The sequence below is a fragment of the Fukomys damarensis genome, unplaced genomic scaffold (genome assembly GCF_012274545.1).
Source record: "Fukomys damarensis isolate Sample0158 unplaced genomic scaffold, DMR_v1.0_HiC HiC_scaffold_10, whole genome shotgun sequence".
Lineage (NCBI taxonomy): Eukaryota > Metazoa > Chordata > Mammalia > Rodentia > Bathyergidae > Fukomys > Fukomys damarensis.
The window spans coordinates 24,106,456-24,121,703 of NW_022900922.1; the positions used below are offsets into that span (position 1 = coordinate 24,106,456).

Here is a 15,248-nt window from a genome sequence, read left to right on the forward strand (position 1 = left end):
GGAAAAGGCAGTAATAACCATCACCAATTAAGATGGTAAATCACTACTAACTTTTGTTGGTTCTCACCATACTTGGGGCGTATTGCTAATTTTGTTTAACACTCCCAATTGAACTATCTCTGCCTTTCTAAATGGGCTGCCTATTTAAATATGCTGCCTTATCACCTATCTAGAAAGTGAAAAGACCAGCGTTTGAATTCAAGTCTGTCTGTAGTCCCAATAATATCTCTGTGTTATAATAATTACCAGTAGTTATAAAGGTAGCACCTGAGAGTGACAGATTATTCACCATGTTCTAGGTACCAAGTGCTTTACCATTATTCCTCTCCACCTGGATATTACCATTGGATATATACATCAGGAACTGATTTGGAGCAGCTAAATGACTGACCCAGTGTCATTTGGCTTGTAAACTGGGACAACCTGACTCTAGAGCCAGGCTGGCGAACCTATGGCATGCGTGTCTTAGCTGTTTGCTGAAAACTCTAAAAGTTTCGCCGTCACTGCCCTGGAGCTTGTACTCAAGCCCACACTCACTCCAAGCTCTCACCAGCTATGGATTGCTGAGGGGAGCCACATCCTGAGAGACGACCCAAGATGGGAAGAGGGAACCCTCCCTTGCACCGAAGCCCCCTTGGAAGTTATGTACTTGCTTGACTAAATGAAAAGACTCAGTTCCATCTTGCTGGGAGCTACCTTTTCGTCTGTGAGTACAGAAGTATGAAGGCACAGCATGCTCATGCTGCTCTTTCTGTCTCACTGTGCTGGGAGGAGCTGACCAGGTGCTCAGTGGTGCTTAAGAGCACCTTTCCCATGCACGCTATGAACATCATTAGCTGTGGAAGGTGGTTGGGGTAATTACACCCATTGATACTCTTTCTGTTTACAAAAGAATGTAAAAGACAGCAGAGATATCTGGCAGAGAATGTAGAGTGTTTCTCAGCTAAATGTTTAGAGAAATCTCTCGCTTTCCTTAATTCTAGACTGATTGTCTTTGAAGCCTAAATTTTTTTTTTGGGGGGGGGTCCTGGCGATGGAACTCAGAACCCCCTGCTTGCCAGGCAGGCGCTGTACTGCTGAGCTAAATCCCTGGCCGGAGGCCTAATTTCTTAAAAAGGAATAAGATTGGTTGCAGTATTGATTGAGTCAGGTTTCACTGCATACAATTAAGGTGCCTAGTGGTGAATGGTTGTATAAGAGGCTGGGGCTCTTATCCAAGTACATACAGGTTGATGGATTGGGAATTAATGAGGGACTCACAGCTGCATAAGCAATGAGAGGCAGAGAATCAAGTACATTTTAAGAGCTGGGAAAGTCAGAGAAAGCTACTGATATAGTTTATTCTCTTTATACACTGTACACTTAGGGTATAGTATGGATGAAGCCAAGTATAATAATGTGAAAGTTTAAATCATGATCGGAAATTAAAGTTTCATTTAACAATGGGAAGTGCAATGACTTTATAGTTGTTTGTTTATTTTTTCTCTTCTCCCCCTGGAAAGTTTGTTCCAGGGAACAGAGAATCTGTTTTGTTCCCTGAGCCATCTCTAGTGTCTAAAATGCTGTTGTCCACACAGTGGGTACTTGGCAGCCAGTCGGTCTGTTTGTAGTGGAAGTACTGTTGAAGTGATAAGCAAGTATGTGATTGCCAGGTGGGCAGAACATGCAGTAAGTCTGATGATTGTTTAGGGAAGGATAAGACCCCAGGGATGTTGAGTGTCCTGCAGAGATTTTTTTCAAGGAGAGACAGGATTTCAAGTGAGTTTGAAAGGTTGACTTTTAATAGGCAGAGAGAAGGCAGGAAGGCTATTTATTTACGTGTTGCCAAGTATGCACCCTCCCACCCAGCTACACTTCTAGCTGGTAGCAAGGCATTTGGGATGGGATGATTGGCATAAACAGAAAGCAGCAGAGAAAAGTAAGATGTATTGGGGAGCTTGCAAGGGAACTGTTTTGTTTAGCCTAGAAGGTGATGTCTACAGCAATGAAGATTAACTCTAGGTGTGTGAGCTAGGCCATGTGGGACATGTGTTGTAGACTTGAGTTTTTGCAGTTTATCCCCTGGAGCAGACTTTGAGCCACAGAATGGCCTGAGGGGGCAGGAGTTTAGAAGGACTGTCCTGTAGTAGAAGGGCCTGGAAAAAGAGACAGACACACACGTAGGAGCTGGTTTAAAGGGAGTTAAAAAGGCTTTGGATATTGTGGAAAACAGAGGAAGGCTGGGCTTACTGAAGCCCAAGCCTGGACAAGTGGCAGAGTGGAAGCATCTTTGGGGAGAACTCGTCATGATTCCATCCTCACAGTGAGCCTCTTCCTGAGCTCTTGCTGAGGCGGTGAGGAGGAGCCCAGATTTGGATATTCAGAGCTCATCTTTTACCTATGAAGTAAGGATGGAACGGAATCAAGGTTAGAAAAGAGAAACTGTGCATGCACGGCATAGGGCACTCATGAGACTGTTATTTTTGAACCCAGTCACAAAAGCAAAATCCACAAATACTCTTTTCTTTCACACACTGGGAATCTAAAATTTCCTCTTGGGCCATGTACTCGACCAGGAACTCATTGTTGTGGTGAGCAAATTATGACTCCCTGCCCAAGTAGCACTTATAGCCCAGTCAACTTATTATACAAATAAATGAAAACCTATTATTACTGTTATAGTCTAGCAGAAGCAAAAGACAAGGGGCTGAAGGGACGGGTACTGGGACTTTGACCAAGTTGGGGGTGTAACTTTTTTCCAGCGAGTGCTATTGTATAGAGTTGGCAAAAGGCATTCCCACTGCTCCAAACACCCAGTCGGACTTTGACAACTGAAGAAATAACATCAGCCCCTGGCTTCCAGCTTCAAGTTTCTCACCTGCCAGCAGCTCCCCCATCCCACAATACCCAAAAGACATAAATCATCATTTCTTTTCCTAAAGGGTGTTTTTACTTTTTTGTCTGAATCCTCATATAAAAATCTGGCATTTTTCAGCTGGGTGTAGTGGCATATACCTGTAATCCCAGCACTCGGGAGGCTGAGGCAGGAGGATCGCTGAGTTTGAGACCAGCCTGGGCTACATAGTGAGTTCCAGTTCAGTCTCAACTACATAGTGAGACCCTGTCTCAAAAAACAAACAAACAAACAAAAATCTGGCATTTTTCTAAGTGTACAATTTATAATTTGATTTTGTTGCTGTGGAGGAACCCAGGGCCTCACTCCCACATTCTGAGCCTAGGCTCTACTACTGGACCGTCACTCCCCACCAAAAGCTGTTTTTTGAAAACAAAACAAAACAAAACAAAACTGTTTTTTTTGTTGTTTCTTTAACATGGAGCACTTCACGAATTTGTGTGTCATCCTTGGGCAGAGGCCATACTAATCTTCTGTATCGTTCCAGTTTTAGTATGTGTGCTGCCAAAGCAAACACCTAAAACTTGTTTATTATTGAAGTCACTCTGTACTCTCCTCCCCAGCAGTGGTTCCCAGCATGCTAACCATGGAAGGGCTAGAGGGCTGGATCAGAGATGTCTGGCAAACAAGGTCGAAAAATACTGCCTGAAAGGAGTCTTCTGCCATTTTCCAGTAGAGACATAGAGACAGGATTGCCGTTTTCTTTCACATGTGCTCATTTCCTTTTCTGCAACACCATAGGGATGAACTCTTCCGGCAAAGCCTGGCGAAACTACGGGAGCAGCTAGTTAAAGCGAATACCCTGGTGCGGGAGGCAAACTTCTTAGCTGAGGAAATGAGCAAACTCACCGATTACCAAGTGACTCTTCAGATCCCTGCTGCCAACCTCAGTGCCAATAGAAAGGTGAGATTGTCCTTAGAAAATGAGAGCGAGTAGGGGAAAGGAAATGAGGGAAAAGAAAAAAAAAACATGAGAAAATGAAAATGAAGTATTTGTAAATAGGGAAGGGAGGAGGGGGTGAAGGGAGGGCAGGGATAAAGGGAAAAAATGAGAGCCAAGACCTGTCATGTAAAGGTACAGGATCCCAATGATGAATGTGACTGTACTGTATACCTAAAATGTACCAATAAACTCAGTGAAGAAAAAAAAAACAAAATGAGAGCAAGACACATTAGTGAACACTAAACTAGACTCCGCACATCATCCCTGCGGGAGCCTAACACGAGCCAAGGTGTTTATTCTTTTTAACCCTTCCTGGATACAAAGATACATAGGTAAGAATCCTATTTAAAACATTTCTGAAATGATAAAAAATTATAATAATGAAATAAGCAATGCCCTTAGATGTGTTATAAGCAGAATATTCAGAATTTTGGTGGCTAAAGGAATTGGTAATTTAAATACTTTTAAAATCAGTGAAACTAGCAGTATGTATAAGTCTGCTTTTCTGTGCACATTAATTCCCCCCTCTGAAATGGGAAATATGTGCATATTTTGTCATAGGTTTGATATTTGGTATTTTATTTTGTTTGTTTTTGGTACAGAGGATAGAATCCAAGGCCTTCTCACTAAGCTACATCCCAGCTCATTTTGTTTTTTACTTCAAGACACAATCTTACTAGTTGCCCAGGCTGGGCCCAAACTTGTGATCCTCTTACCTCAGCCTCCTGAGTAGTTGGGTTAACAGGCATGTGCTACCATACCCGGCTTATCGTATCTTTTTAAAAAATAATTCTGCAAGACAGCAAAATGTCTATGATCCTGTCTTTATGTATGCACAACTCTTTACAACCATTTGCAAGTTTCCTATTGTTTCAATTTGGAGAATTTTTCTGGTAGCAAGACACTTGGAAGAAAATTGGTTTTTGTCCAAGCAAGCAAATTGGAAAGTAAGTCAGAATATTTTTTCAGTCTTGCTAGGTTTTAGGGGGTTTTTTGCCCTTGCAATTCCCCTTTGAGAAGTTTACTCCAAGTACATAGGCATAGAAATGTACATAAAGATTTATGTCCTTTGTGTACAGGTTCTTCTCATAGTGGCCTAAATAATAGCAAAATTTTGAGACAGCTATTGTGTTGGGCAATAGGATAATCAAATCCATGAGGAAATCCATATGATGAATTCCTCTGTTGTCATTAAAAATCATGTTTGTAAGAATATCTAATGACATAAAGCAATCAATATTAAAAATGAAGAAGATTGGGATATATTTTTGTTTGGTCTTGGTTGTGGTAAAAACTGTGCACAAATATGCATAGAAGAGAGAAAATAAACCAGGATAATCACCTCGGCAGTAACATTTTATCTTCTTTTATATGCATTTATGTGTTTTGCAAACTTATTGCTATATGTATGTGAAGCAACCAAAAGTAAGTTATGATGCCCTTGTTGTTTGGTTTTCTTCGTCATGCAGAGAGGCCTAATAGTGAGCGAGCCAGCTATTCAAGTGAGAAGAAAAGGAAAGAGCACCCAAGTTTGGACCATTGAGAAGCTGGAGAATAAATTAATTGATATGAGAGACCTTTATCAAGAATGGAAGGAAAAGATCCCTGAGGTAAAAGATACAACATGGAAACGTGCTTGTATGAAAAGCAAAGAATACAATAACTTAATCTTTAGAACATACATGTGCACGTGCACATACACGCACACAGAGGCGTCAGTGAGAAAATAAAAGTAAAATGATCTTGAAATGGTTTTTTTTCTGCTCAACTTACTTTTATTAACAAAAAGTGCAAACTATTTTAAAAATAAGTAGACTATGCATCAGAGCATCCAAGCAAGACATGAGATGTGAAAAAAATGAATAATATCAAGTAAAATATAAGCTGATACAATGTGTCTCACATGTACGTATAGTTAGTTATTCATGCTCTTTTAGCAGCTTCTTGGTCAACTTTCAGTGTAATTCTCACAAATATATAGCAGCTCAAACAAATGCAGGAGCACAATGGTAAAGTTTGGCAATTTTGGGGTAGAGGTTACTTATGAGTATTAAAAGAAAACTTTATATATCAGTTTCACTCTGATGTAAGCCACTGCAATATATTAGTCTTTATTGACACTGAAATCAATGTCCAACTAATAGAAATAAGGAAGAAAAGACAGTTTTAAAATATTGTTGCACTATAGGTATATTTTAAGAGTCAGAAAAAATAAATAAAATTTAAATAATTCTACATGTGTCCACGTGGACAGGGACATAACTAATCCATGTTAACTTAATTCATTTTAAATTACATCATTAAATAGTGTTCCTGCACTTGAATAAGAGAGAGAAGGTAAATAAATAAATTTTAGTCTGTCAACATATTCCAAAAAGGAGATTTCGTTTAGTGTTACTTTGGTCATTCATATAAAATTTCTATATGAAAGAATCAACTAGTTTTTCTGTTCACTAATCTATAAGCCCTAAATGAAACTATAAACTGTGATGAAAATGCAAAATACTTAGGCAGTTATTTAACACAACTGAGTATCTAGCCAAAGTCAGAAGAGCACAGGCAAGAGCAAGTTACTGCCTTGGACCTGTGGTCCAACACGTGCTTTCCACAGACGGGAGCAGAATGAAGAGAACATGCGGCAGATTCTTACTTGGCTTCATTCTTACTACATTTCTAGGGGCACGGAGTAAATTTACATACTATTTTGTCGGCATCTTGAAAAATCAATTTGTTTGGATCTGGTATGGAGTGCGTATTCATTAGCATATGTTCATGCACCCCTAGCTATGACTGTGGCTGGGTAGATTTCACAAAGTAATTCCAGGTGCATACACTTTTGGACAGTATAATAAGAAAGAAGTCTTGGCAAAGAAGGTGAGGTGAGGCACAGGGGATGAACTGGAAAAGGCTGCAGGTGGCTGTGATAGCGGAGGGAGGCAGGATCTAAGCCTCCACATGGCTGTCACTTTGTTTGCTAATAAAAAAGCCCTCTCCTGGGCTGGTGGATGTGATTCTGATTTTACTTCTTATTTATTTCCCGTGACTGCTTCCTTTAAATGCTAGTTTTAAATATTATGACTTAAGTTGACGTTGCTCACCATGGGCTCCTCCTGCCCTTCAGGCAAAGAGACTGCATGGGAAACGCGGTGACCCTTTCTATGAAGCGCAGGAGAATCACAACCTGATCGGTGTGGCCAATGTGTTCTTGGAGTGCCTCTTCTGCGACGTGAAGCTGCAGTATGCAGTCCCTATCATCAGCCAGCAGGGGGAGGTAAGGACAGGCCAGCCTCAAAAAAAAAGGAGGTTTGAATTTCTTAAGGCTGTCTTAAGGTAAAGCAAGAAACAGGTGAATGGTCAATTGTCTGCATCCTTTTTCCTGTATTAACTGGCATTAGAAACAGAGTTAAGGCATAGTCTTAAAAGATAATTATAACACATTCTCATATTTGTTACTACAAGTTTTTTCTTTGTTTAATCAAATTGGAGTTTTTTAAAAACCAAATTCAGCTTTGTGGGCCATATTAATTTCTCTTTTTACAGATAACCTTGTACCTTTTTTTTGGGGGGGGTTCCGGGGATCAAACTTGGGTCCTTGCACTTGTGAAGCAGGCACCAGAACCAGTGGGCTAAATCCCCGGCCCAATAATCTTGTACTTTGATGATATACTCTAGTTCCTTCCTGGTCTGAAATGGTCTTTACAAGATATAGTTCAGGAGCATTATTTCAAAATCCAAAGTATTCAGGAAAACAAGCTTATTGTTATCACCCTCTAAACTCTCATATTTCACTTGTTTAGATATATTGACCTTAGGAAAACATTAAAGTTCAAGCCTTTTTTTTTTTTTTTTTGAGAAAGGTCTTACTATGTACCTCAGGCTGGCCTCAGACTCATAGAGATTCTCCTGCCTCAGCCTCCCAAGTACTGGGATAACAGGTGTGCACCACCATTCCTGGAAAAATTCAAGCTTTAAAAAAATTTACTCATTTTGTCAACTGACTTTTTATTTTTAGTTAATATCTTTTCATCCTAGCTTAGCTTATATAACATACAGGTTGAACTACCAAGTTATTTCTTGTGACTTCTATACCAAAGTAGGAACAAGATGCTATTCTCTCCAAATTGAAACTGGTAAATAGACCCGAGTTGCCAGCTGTGCAGGATAAATCCAAAGCCCGTGCCCACTGTGGTTACCCTCCTGCAAACGTTCGGCTCAGTGGTCAGCATTGCCTTTTCCCATGTTAAGAAAGCATACAGGGCTGGGAATTTAGCTCATTGGTTCCCACCGCCTTCCTCACAAGTGCAAGGTCCAGAGTTTGATCCCCAGTACCAAAAATATTTTTTAAAACTTTTAACTCATAGCTTAGTAGTCTTAAACTGCAGTCTGGTAGCCTTTGGGTATTACATAAATCCCTCTGAAATTTCACTGAAAATGTATTTGATTCTCAAAATAAAAAAATTGAAAGTGTGAGCCACTCCCTTCCAGCCGAGTTATCTTACTTCCTCCCACCCTCACAGCTTCCTTCATATTTGTCTCGCTTGTCAAATATCATCAACTAACTCCTCTCAGATTGTTAGTGCCAGCGTCAATTGCTGTGTAGACGTTGGGTCTGAACTACCTTCAGAAATAACCTTCACCATTGAGGGTGGCAGCAGCACTACTACTGGATTGTGTGTCACCTTCCCAGCAAGTCGTGGTGACCTTGAACTGCGATGCGAACGAGAACCTAACCAGTTTAAATGCCTGAGGGTATCCCACAAATTTCAGGATAACCCTAGTACACAGCTTTAAGAGGAATATTGTTGAACTGGCCTCTATCCAGAGCTGCCATGATAGTGAGGAAATCTAAAGCCTTTTAACAAAAACAGCTTTAAAAGAACTGTTTCTTCATATCTGTGTGGCTTTCTTCGTGCCATTCTTCATGGAGTACATCTGGTGTTCTTCATACTGCTCCCAAGATGCGTTTGAACAACTGGTTTACACTGTTGTTTCTGAGTTTTAACTTCTTTATCTTTCCCTACTTGACCATGTGCTCCCTGACCATTGCCAGTGTCTTTAATTTGGTGTCTCATGAAGCATGTTTGATCACATGAATAAGTTAACGGGGCATGTGGTCAACTGAATACGCCTATGAATATGGAAACAGGGAAAATAGGTGGATCCCACAGGAACCTGACAGCTCCCTGGTCTGTCTTGAAGAAGAAGGATAAGGCTGATTCAGAGTAAGGCAGAATAGAGTCAGGGATGAGGACTGGGCTGTAGGAGCCGCAGGTTTCTGGCGATGGCCCAGCAGCAGCCATGAGGGGCTCCCTGGGTCGTTGCAGCGTCCGTGCTGTCTCAGCGCAGGTGCCCGTGGGATGCCTTTTAACTCCGAGGTACTCCGGTTCCCTGACCCAGGTTGCGGGCCGTCTCCACGTGGAGGTGATGCGCGTGACCGGAGCCGTCCCGGAGCGTGTGGTGGAGGACGACTCCTCTGAGAACTCCAGTGAAAGCGGGAGTCTGGAAGTCATGGACAGCAGTGGAGAGATCATTCATCGAGTCAAAAAGCTGACCTGCCGGGTGAGAGGACAGTTGAGGCCACTCCTGTTGACAGCCTTCTTCGTGCAAACTAATTCTATAGAAACAATTAGGAGAGTTTTTCCATCTAGCAGAGTAAAAATTGAATTATCTAAAAGTGCCCCAAACTGTGCTCTTTCTGACAGTTACCTAAATTCAAAGAGTGTATCTGTATAGATATATTCCTCCCTCAGTACCCATGGGGCATTGCTTCTAGAGTGTCCTGCAGACACTGGAATCCACAGGTGCTTAAGTCCCTTATATAAAGTGGCGCAGTATTTGCATAGAATCTACAGACATCCTAGCATATACTTTAGCCTCTAGATCATTTGTAATATGAGAATAGTTGTTATTTATGCTATATTGTTTAGGAGAAAATTATAAGAAAAATGTTTATATGTGTTCAACACCAGCACAGTTTTTTTTCTTCCAAATATGTTTAATCTGCTTTGATGAAGTGTGCCAAAGCCATAAATTCACATGTGTATCAGAAATTAGTCATTAGGAACATTTCACAGAGACGTGTGTGCATGTTGCCAAGTTTATATGCTATATAGTTGGAGAAAAGTTGTACAGATTTTGTTATGGAGAGAGCCATTAATGAAATGATGTCAAATATTTTCAGATGTCAAATGAGTGATTGATTTTCTTCATCACCTACTCGTGAATTTTTGTTATTGGTGGTTGTGGTGGTGGTTTTTTTGGGTCTTTTTGGTACCAGGGATTGAACTCAGGACCTTGCACTTGTGACACAGGCGGCGGAACCACTGAGCTAAATCCCTGGTCCCTGGTCCCTTCATCACCTACTCTTTTTTTTTGGTTTTTGGTTTTTGGGTTTTTTTTTGTTTTTTTTTGTTTTTTTTTTGGTACTGGGGATCGAACTCGGGATCATCACCCATTCTTAAATTTGTGATAACTGAAATTAAGAATGTATAGTTTTAACATCTCTATAAGAATTATATTTGTGTTTTTTAATCTCTGCAGGTAAAAATCAAAGAAGCAACTGGGCTGCCCTTAAGCCTGTCAAACTTTGTCTTCTGTCAGTACACGTTCTGGGACCAGTGTGAGTCCACTGTGGCTGCCCCCGTGGTGGACCCGGATGTGCTGTCCCCACAGACCAAGGATGCCCAGTACACGGTGACCTTCGCTCACTGTAAGGTACAGATGCCACTGCAAAGTGAGCTCCACAGGACAAGGGCATTGGTGCAGTTTGAAGATCTAATTGTAACTTAGCCGTTTCCCAAGAAGAATTTGCATTAAATGTAATGTCCTGTTAGACTTTTAACCTCAAAAAGTACTTCATTAAAAATCTAAACATAAAGAACCTGGGAATTTAGCTCAGCGGTTCCACCTCCTGCCTCACAAGCGCAGGCACCTAAGTTCTATCCCCAGTACCAAAAAAAAAAAAATCCAAATATACTTAGAAATATTTAAAATCTGAAAGATCTCAATCTTCAATCTTATTACATAGAAGTATAACTTTTACTGTTTGCTACATATTGTAATATTTCCTGTACTGTACAGCTTGCTTATATGTGTGACAGCCACTTTTACCTCAAGCACATATAACTTTGAAAAATATTTTACAGAGGTGGGATTACATTATGCTTTTGTAGAATTCTGGGTATCACAACATCTAAGTTGCTACAGATATTTCCCATTATCTTCACTATTTCTTGGCATGCCAAGCTTAGTATTTTAATATACCATATGAGGTTTTAAAGAAAATAGAAAATCGAAAAGATGAATCTGTGGATGGACCTACCTTAGAACACTACCTACCCTTCCTGGTCTTCACAAGAGACTGTAGTCAAGTCATTTCTGAAAGGCCAATTCTATCCTTCCTTTAATTTGCTTTTCCTGGTCAGTCCTTAATAGATACTCAAGACTACTTCCTTTGTAAATTGTGCCTTTTCTTTCTGCCTGTACAATAAGAAAACAAACACAGTGATACCTCAGTTGTCAAACGGCTCCGAGCTCAAACTTCACACTACTCGAACAGCAAAGTTTAAAAGTAATCTGCTTGGTGTTCATAACTTTGCTCAGTAGTCGAACTGAAAATCCAATGTGAAGAAACCATCACAGGCCAAGACTGAGTCATGTACCACAGCTCAGTGATGCTTCAGTCTAAGTGCCGCCCGTGCCCAGACAACATACAGTGCTTGTGTTCGTGCCTTACAACATTCGTTACTTGGAGTTATTTTGTGCCTTATTTGCATAAAATATCATAACCATGGCTCCAAAGAAAGTGATGTCAGTGGTAAAGCTAAGAGGACAACTGTGAGAGCCATGATAGACTTAAAAGAATAAGACCATTGTGAAATTTGTTAAAGTCCTGGAAAAATGAGTTTATAAGTGTCATTTTGGGCCTCAGAAGCAATTATTGGTTTTCCATTATTTCATGTTCACTTCTCAGACTTTTTGGTATTTCAACACAAATTTGGATAGAATTGAGTTCGACAAGGGAAGTATCACTGTGTATTACCAACTGTAAAATTTCACATGTATAAACCTGTTAAATCTTTCTTTTTCTAAAGATAAATATCTTACATCTCCTTACCAGAATTCACCAATCCTATTTCTCAAGATCTTAATCATTTTTTGGTGTTCTACAAATATCCTTTTAAATATTCCTGATCTTTCTTTGTATCCACACTGCTGTTTATTTAGAAGGATGACATGTAATTTAGGTACATCCTGGTTAGCAACTCCTCGACATATACTATATAACATATAGTCCAGATCCTAGAGTTTTTTTCCTTAACTAAAATGTATAGATTGAATTAATTAGTCATTAAGTTTGTTTTCTTTCTATAATTCTGGGTCTATCTTCAAATACAGTAAGAATGTAGCTTAAATCAATATGGCATAGCTGTACCCAGAAATAAGAGTCACAGACCAACTCACCTGCAAGTCAGCACTTGACAGTTCCACTGAGAGGATACTGGAAAGGAAATCAGCCTGGTTCCTTGCCTCCTGCGTGGTTCCAGGTGATCTGTTCCGCCTCTCACTCAATTCAGTGTTCCTTTCCACGTCGGCATCTGTTTGTGTTTTAGAATGGGAGAATTTAAGATCACGAGCATAGGTCATGAAGAAAATCATAGAAGTGTCACTCTGCTCTTGTCTCTTATACCGTGGCAGAAGGCGATGGTTGAGCTAGTCCACGGCAGCACAAAGGCAGAGCAGGATTGTGGGCTCGGAATGAGCCTTGTGGACTAGAATCTAGATTGACCTCTGGAGTCAACAACAGAGTTTGACTTTGGTCAAGTAGCTTTCTTCAGCTTCCTCATAAAACAAAGGGGTTAAATTAGACTGCCTTGCATTGTCCCTTCTGGATCTAAATTCTGTGATTGCTGACATTTTTCTATCAAACAGAAGAGTTGGGTTCAAGGTTGAGATCAGGCTAATAATACATGCCAAAGAAATCGTATGTAGGTGAAAGGTAAAAGGCTCCTTCCACAGACTCCTTATGCATAATTCTTGTTGCCCCTCACCTTCCGCTTGTCCCAGGACTATGTGGTGAACGTCACTGAAGAGTTCCTGGAGTTCATTTCAGATGGTGCTCTGGCAATTGAAGTGTGGGGCCACCGGTGTGCCGGGAACGGCAGCTCCATCTGGGAGGTCGATTCTCTTCATGCCAAGACGAGAACACTGCATGACAGGTTCGTCCTCAGCTGTGAGCTTTAGACCCAGGACGAGCCCTTGGACGGTGATTAAGAACACAGGTTTGGGATCCTGGAACCGCTACTGTTACTTTGGACAAGTTCCTCAACCTCTCTGAGCCTGTTTCTTCCTTTATAAAATGAGAATGATGGAAGGAACTACCAGACACAAATTCAGTGAGAAAGATCATTTATTTTAACAAATGAGACTGAAACACTTGTTTATCTACATGGAAAAAAATAAACATTGATTTTGTTTTACTCCATACACAAGAATGAATTTGAGATGGACCATAACTTCAAGTGCAAAAACTAACACTATAAATCTGATGGAAGAAAACAAAAGGATATCGTTACAATTTTAAGATGGTCACATATTTTGAGGCCACAGAAAGCACTTACTATAGAAGGAAAAAGTTTCACTTGGACCTTTTAAAAGCTAGTGCCCACCAAAAGACTAAAATAAATAAGCAAGCCATGATCTAGGAGAAAATAGGCAGTTTCTTTTTGAGTTGATGATTCACCTCTTCTGTGACCCAACAATCCCATCCCTAGGTATTTACCTCAGAAAATTAAAACATAAGTCCAGGAGTAAGAATTGTGTATTTGTGTTCACACAGCTTTATCTAGACTGTTCCAAAAACATTCCAAACAATGCAAATGTCCTGCAGGTGAGCAGATAACCAGTCATGGTATTATTTATACAATAGATATTACCCAACATTTAAGAAGAGAACTTTTCATGCCACTTGGTTGAGTCTCCAAAATATGCCAAATGACAGAGGCCAAGCCCGAAAGACTCCAAACTGTGTGGTTCCATTTTTGTGAAATTCTGGAACAGGCAGAGCTAATCTGTCAGGGAACCTGGCTGCCACAGGGGCGTGGGGTTTGAATGGAAGGGGCCTGGGCAAAGTTTCTGAGGCTGTGGTGAGTTGAGTACACAAATGTATGTGCTTGTTAGACCCTTTAAACTCTATTCTGGAGGTGTGGGTGGATCTAAGTTATACCTCAGTGAGATAAATGAACCAATACCACAGGGTCATGGATTGGCGAATTCATTAAAGAGGTAATCTGTGTGACATATCTGGCACAGTGCCCAGAGCATAGTAAGTGCTCAGTGAATGGTAGTTGTTATTATTACTAACTGTGCCCCTGGGCAGTGACACTTTACTTGTTGGGATGTATTCCGGCAGGTGGAATGAAGTAACTCGAAGAATAGAAATGTGGATCTCCATATTAGAATTGAATGAGTTAGGGGAATACGCTGCAGTCGAACTCCATCAGGCAAAAGATGTCAACACGGGAGGCATCTTTCAGCTTAGACAGGTAATACATTTGTTTGTTGTTTGTGTTTTTCATGTTTTCACTCTGGCATACAGTTTCTGGGAATTTTCTGATTTGTATCTCTGGTCCTTAATTTCTTTCCTTCATTTATTCCTTCTCCCATCCCACCCCATCCCCATTCCTGCCCCCCTCTGCCCCCAAACTTCCCCTCTACCTTGCAGGGCCATTCCCGTAGAGTGCAAGTCACAGTAAAACCCGTACAGCATTCGGGGACACTGCCACTCATGATTGAAGCCATCTTGTCGGTATCTATTGGCTGTGTAACTGCCAGGTCCACCAAACTCCAAAGAGGGCTGGACAGTTACCAGGTAAGAAAAACACACAGGGGCTGGGGATTTAGCTCAGCAGTTCCAGTGTCCACCTCCCAAGCACAAGGGCCCAAGTTCTATCCCCGGTACCAAAAAGAAAACACATCAAGAAATAGTACTTAATAAGAATTAGGGCTTGGGGTGTAATTCAGTGGTACAATGCCTGCCTAGCAAGCGCAAGGCCCCAGGTTCTGTCCTCACCAGCGTCAGGGGAGTATTGAGGGTGAGGGGACAGATGGGACCAGACTCAACCAGTGCAGAAGTAAGGAACTTAATAGTATATGAGTGTGACCTCTTTGGGAATGTAATAGAACCCTTGTTTTAGCCACATGTTTTCCTCTAATTCACACTTCTATTCATTGCCCTTTTTCTTGACCTAAGATACTCTGTATAGTATTAATTCTCTTTTTTTTTTTGGTACCAGGGATTGAACTCGGGTCTTTGCGCTTAGTATTAATTAATACTTTTATTTATAAATACACACATTAATGCATAATAGTCATTTACTTTAGGAAGGTTTTCTATCTGGCTCAAAATAGTTC

General features: G+C 40.7%; 1 protein-coding gene and 1 non-coding gene across 5 annotated transcripts in view; one reads left to right on the forward strand and one right to left on the reverse strand.

Moving 5' to 3' along the window:
- The window catches only part of Kif13a (kinesin family member 13A), a 190,039-nt gene that overhangs the window by 141,237 nt on the left and 33,554 nt on the right, over window positions 1-15,248 (forward strand). For all 4 annotated transcript variants that reach the window (XR_004516526.1, XR_004516527.1, XM_010622914.3 and 1 more), the window contains exons 17-24: window positions 3,635-3,797; window positions 5,306-5,446; window positions 6,958-7,107; window positions 9,234-9,395; window positions 10,377-10,550; window positions 12,903-13,054; window positions 14,248-14,380; window positions 14,560-14,706. Coding sequence is in view for 2 of the 4 variants with exons in the window: in XM_010622914.3 (XP_010621216.1) it covers window positions 3,635-3,797; window positions 5,306-5,446; window positions 6,958-7,107; window positions 9,234-9,395; window positions 10,377-10,550; window positions 12,903-13,054; window positions 14,248-14,380; window positions 14,560-14,706 (1,222 nt within the window). In the remaining 2 variants the exon portion in view is untranslated. The remainder of the gene's footprint in view (window positions 1-3,634; window positions 3,798-5,305; window positions 5,447-6,957; window positions 7,108-9,233; window positions 9,396-10,376; window positions 10,551-12,902; window positions 13,055-14,247; window positions 14,381-14,559; window positions 14,707-15,248) is intronic.
- On the reverse strand, window positions 3,306-3,410 carry LOC117285499. Its single transcript, XR_004516555.1, has one exon. It is a non-coding gene; the product is annotated as a U6 spliceosomal RNA (small nuclear RNA).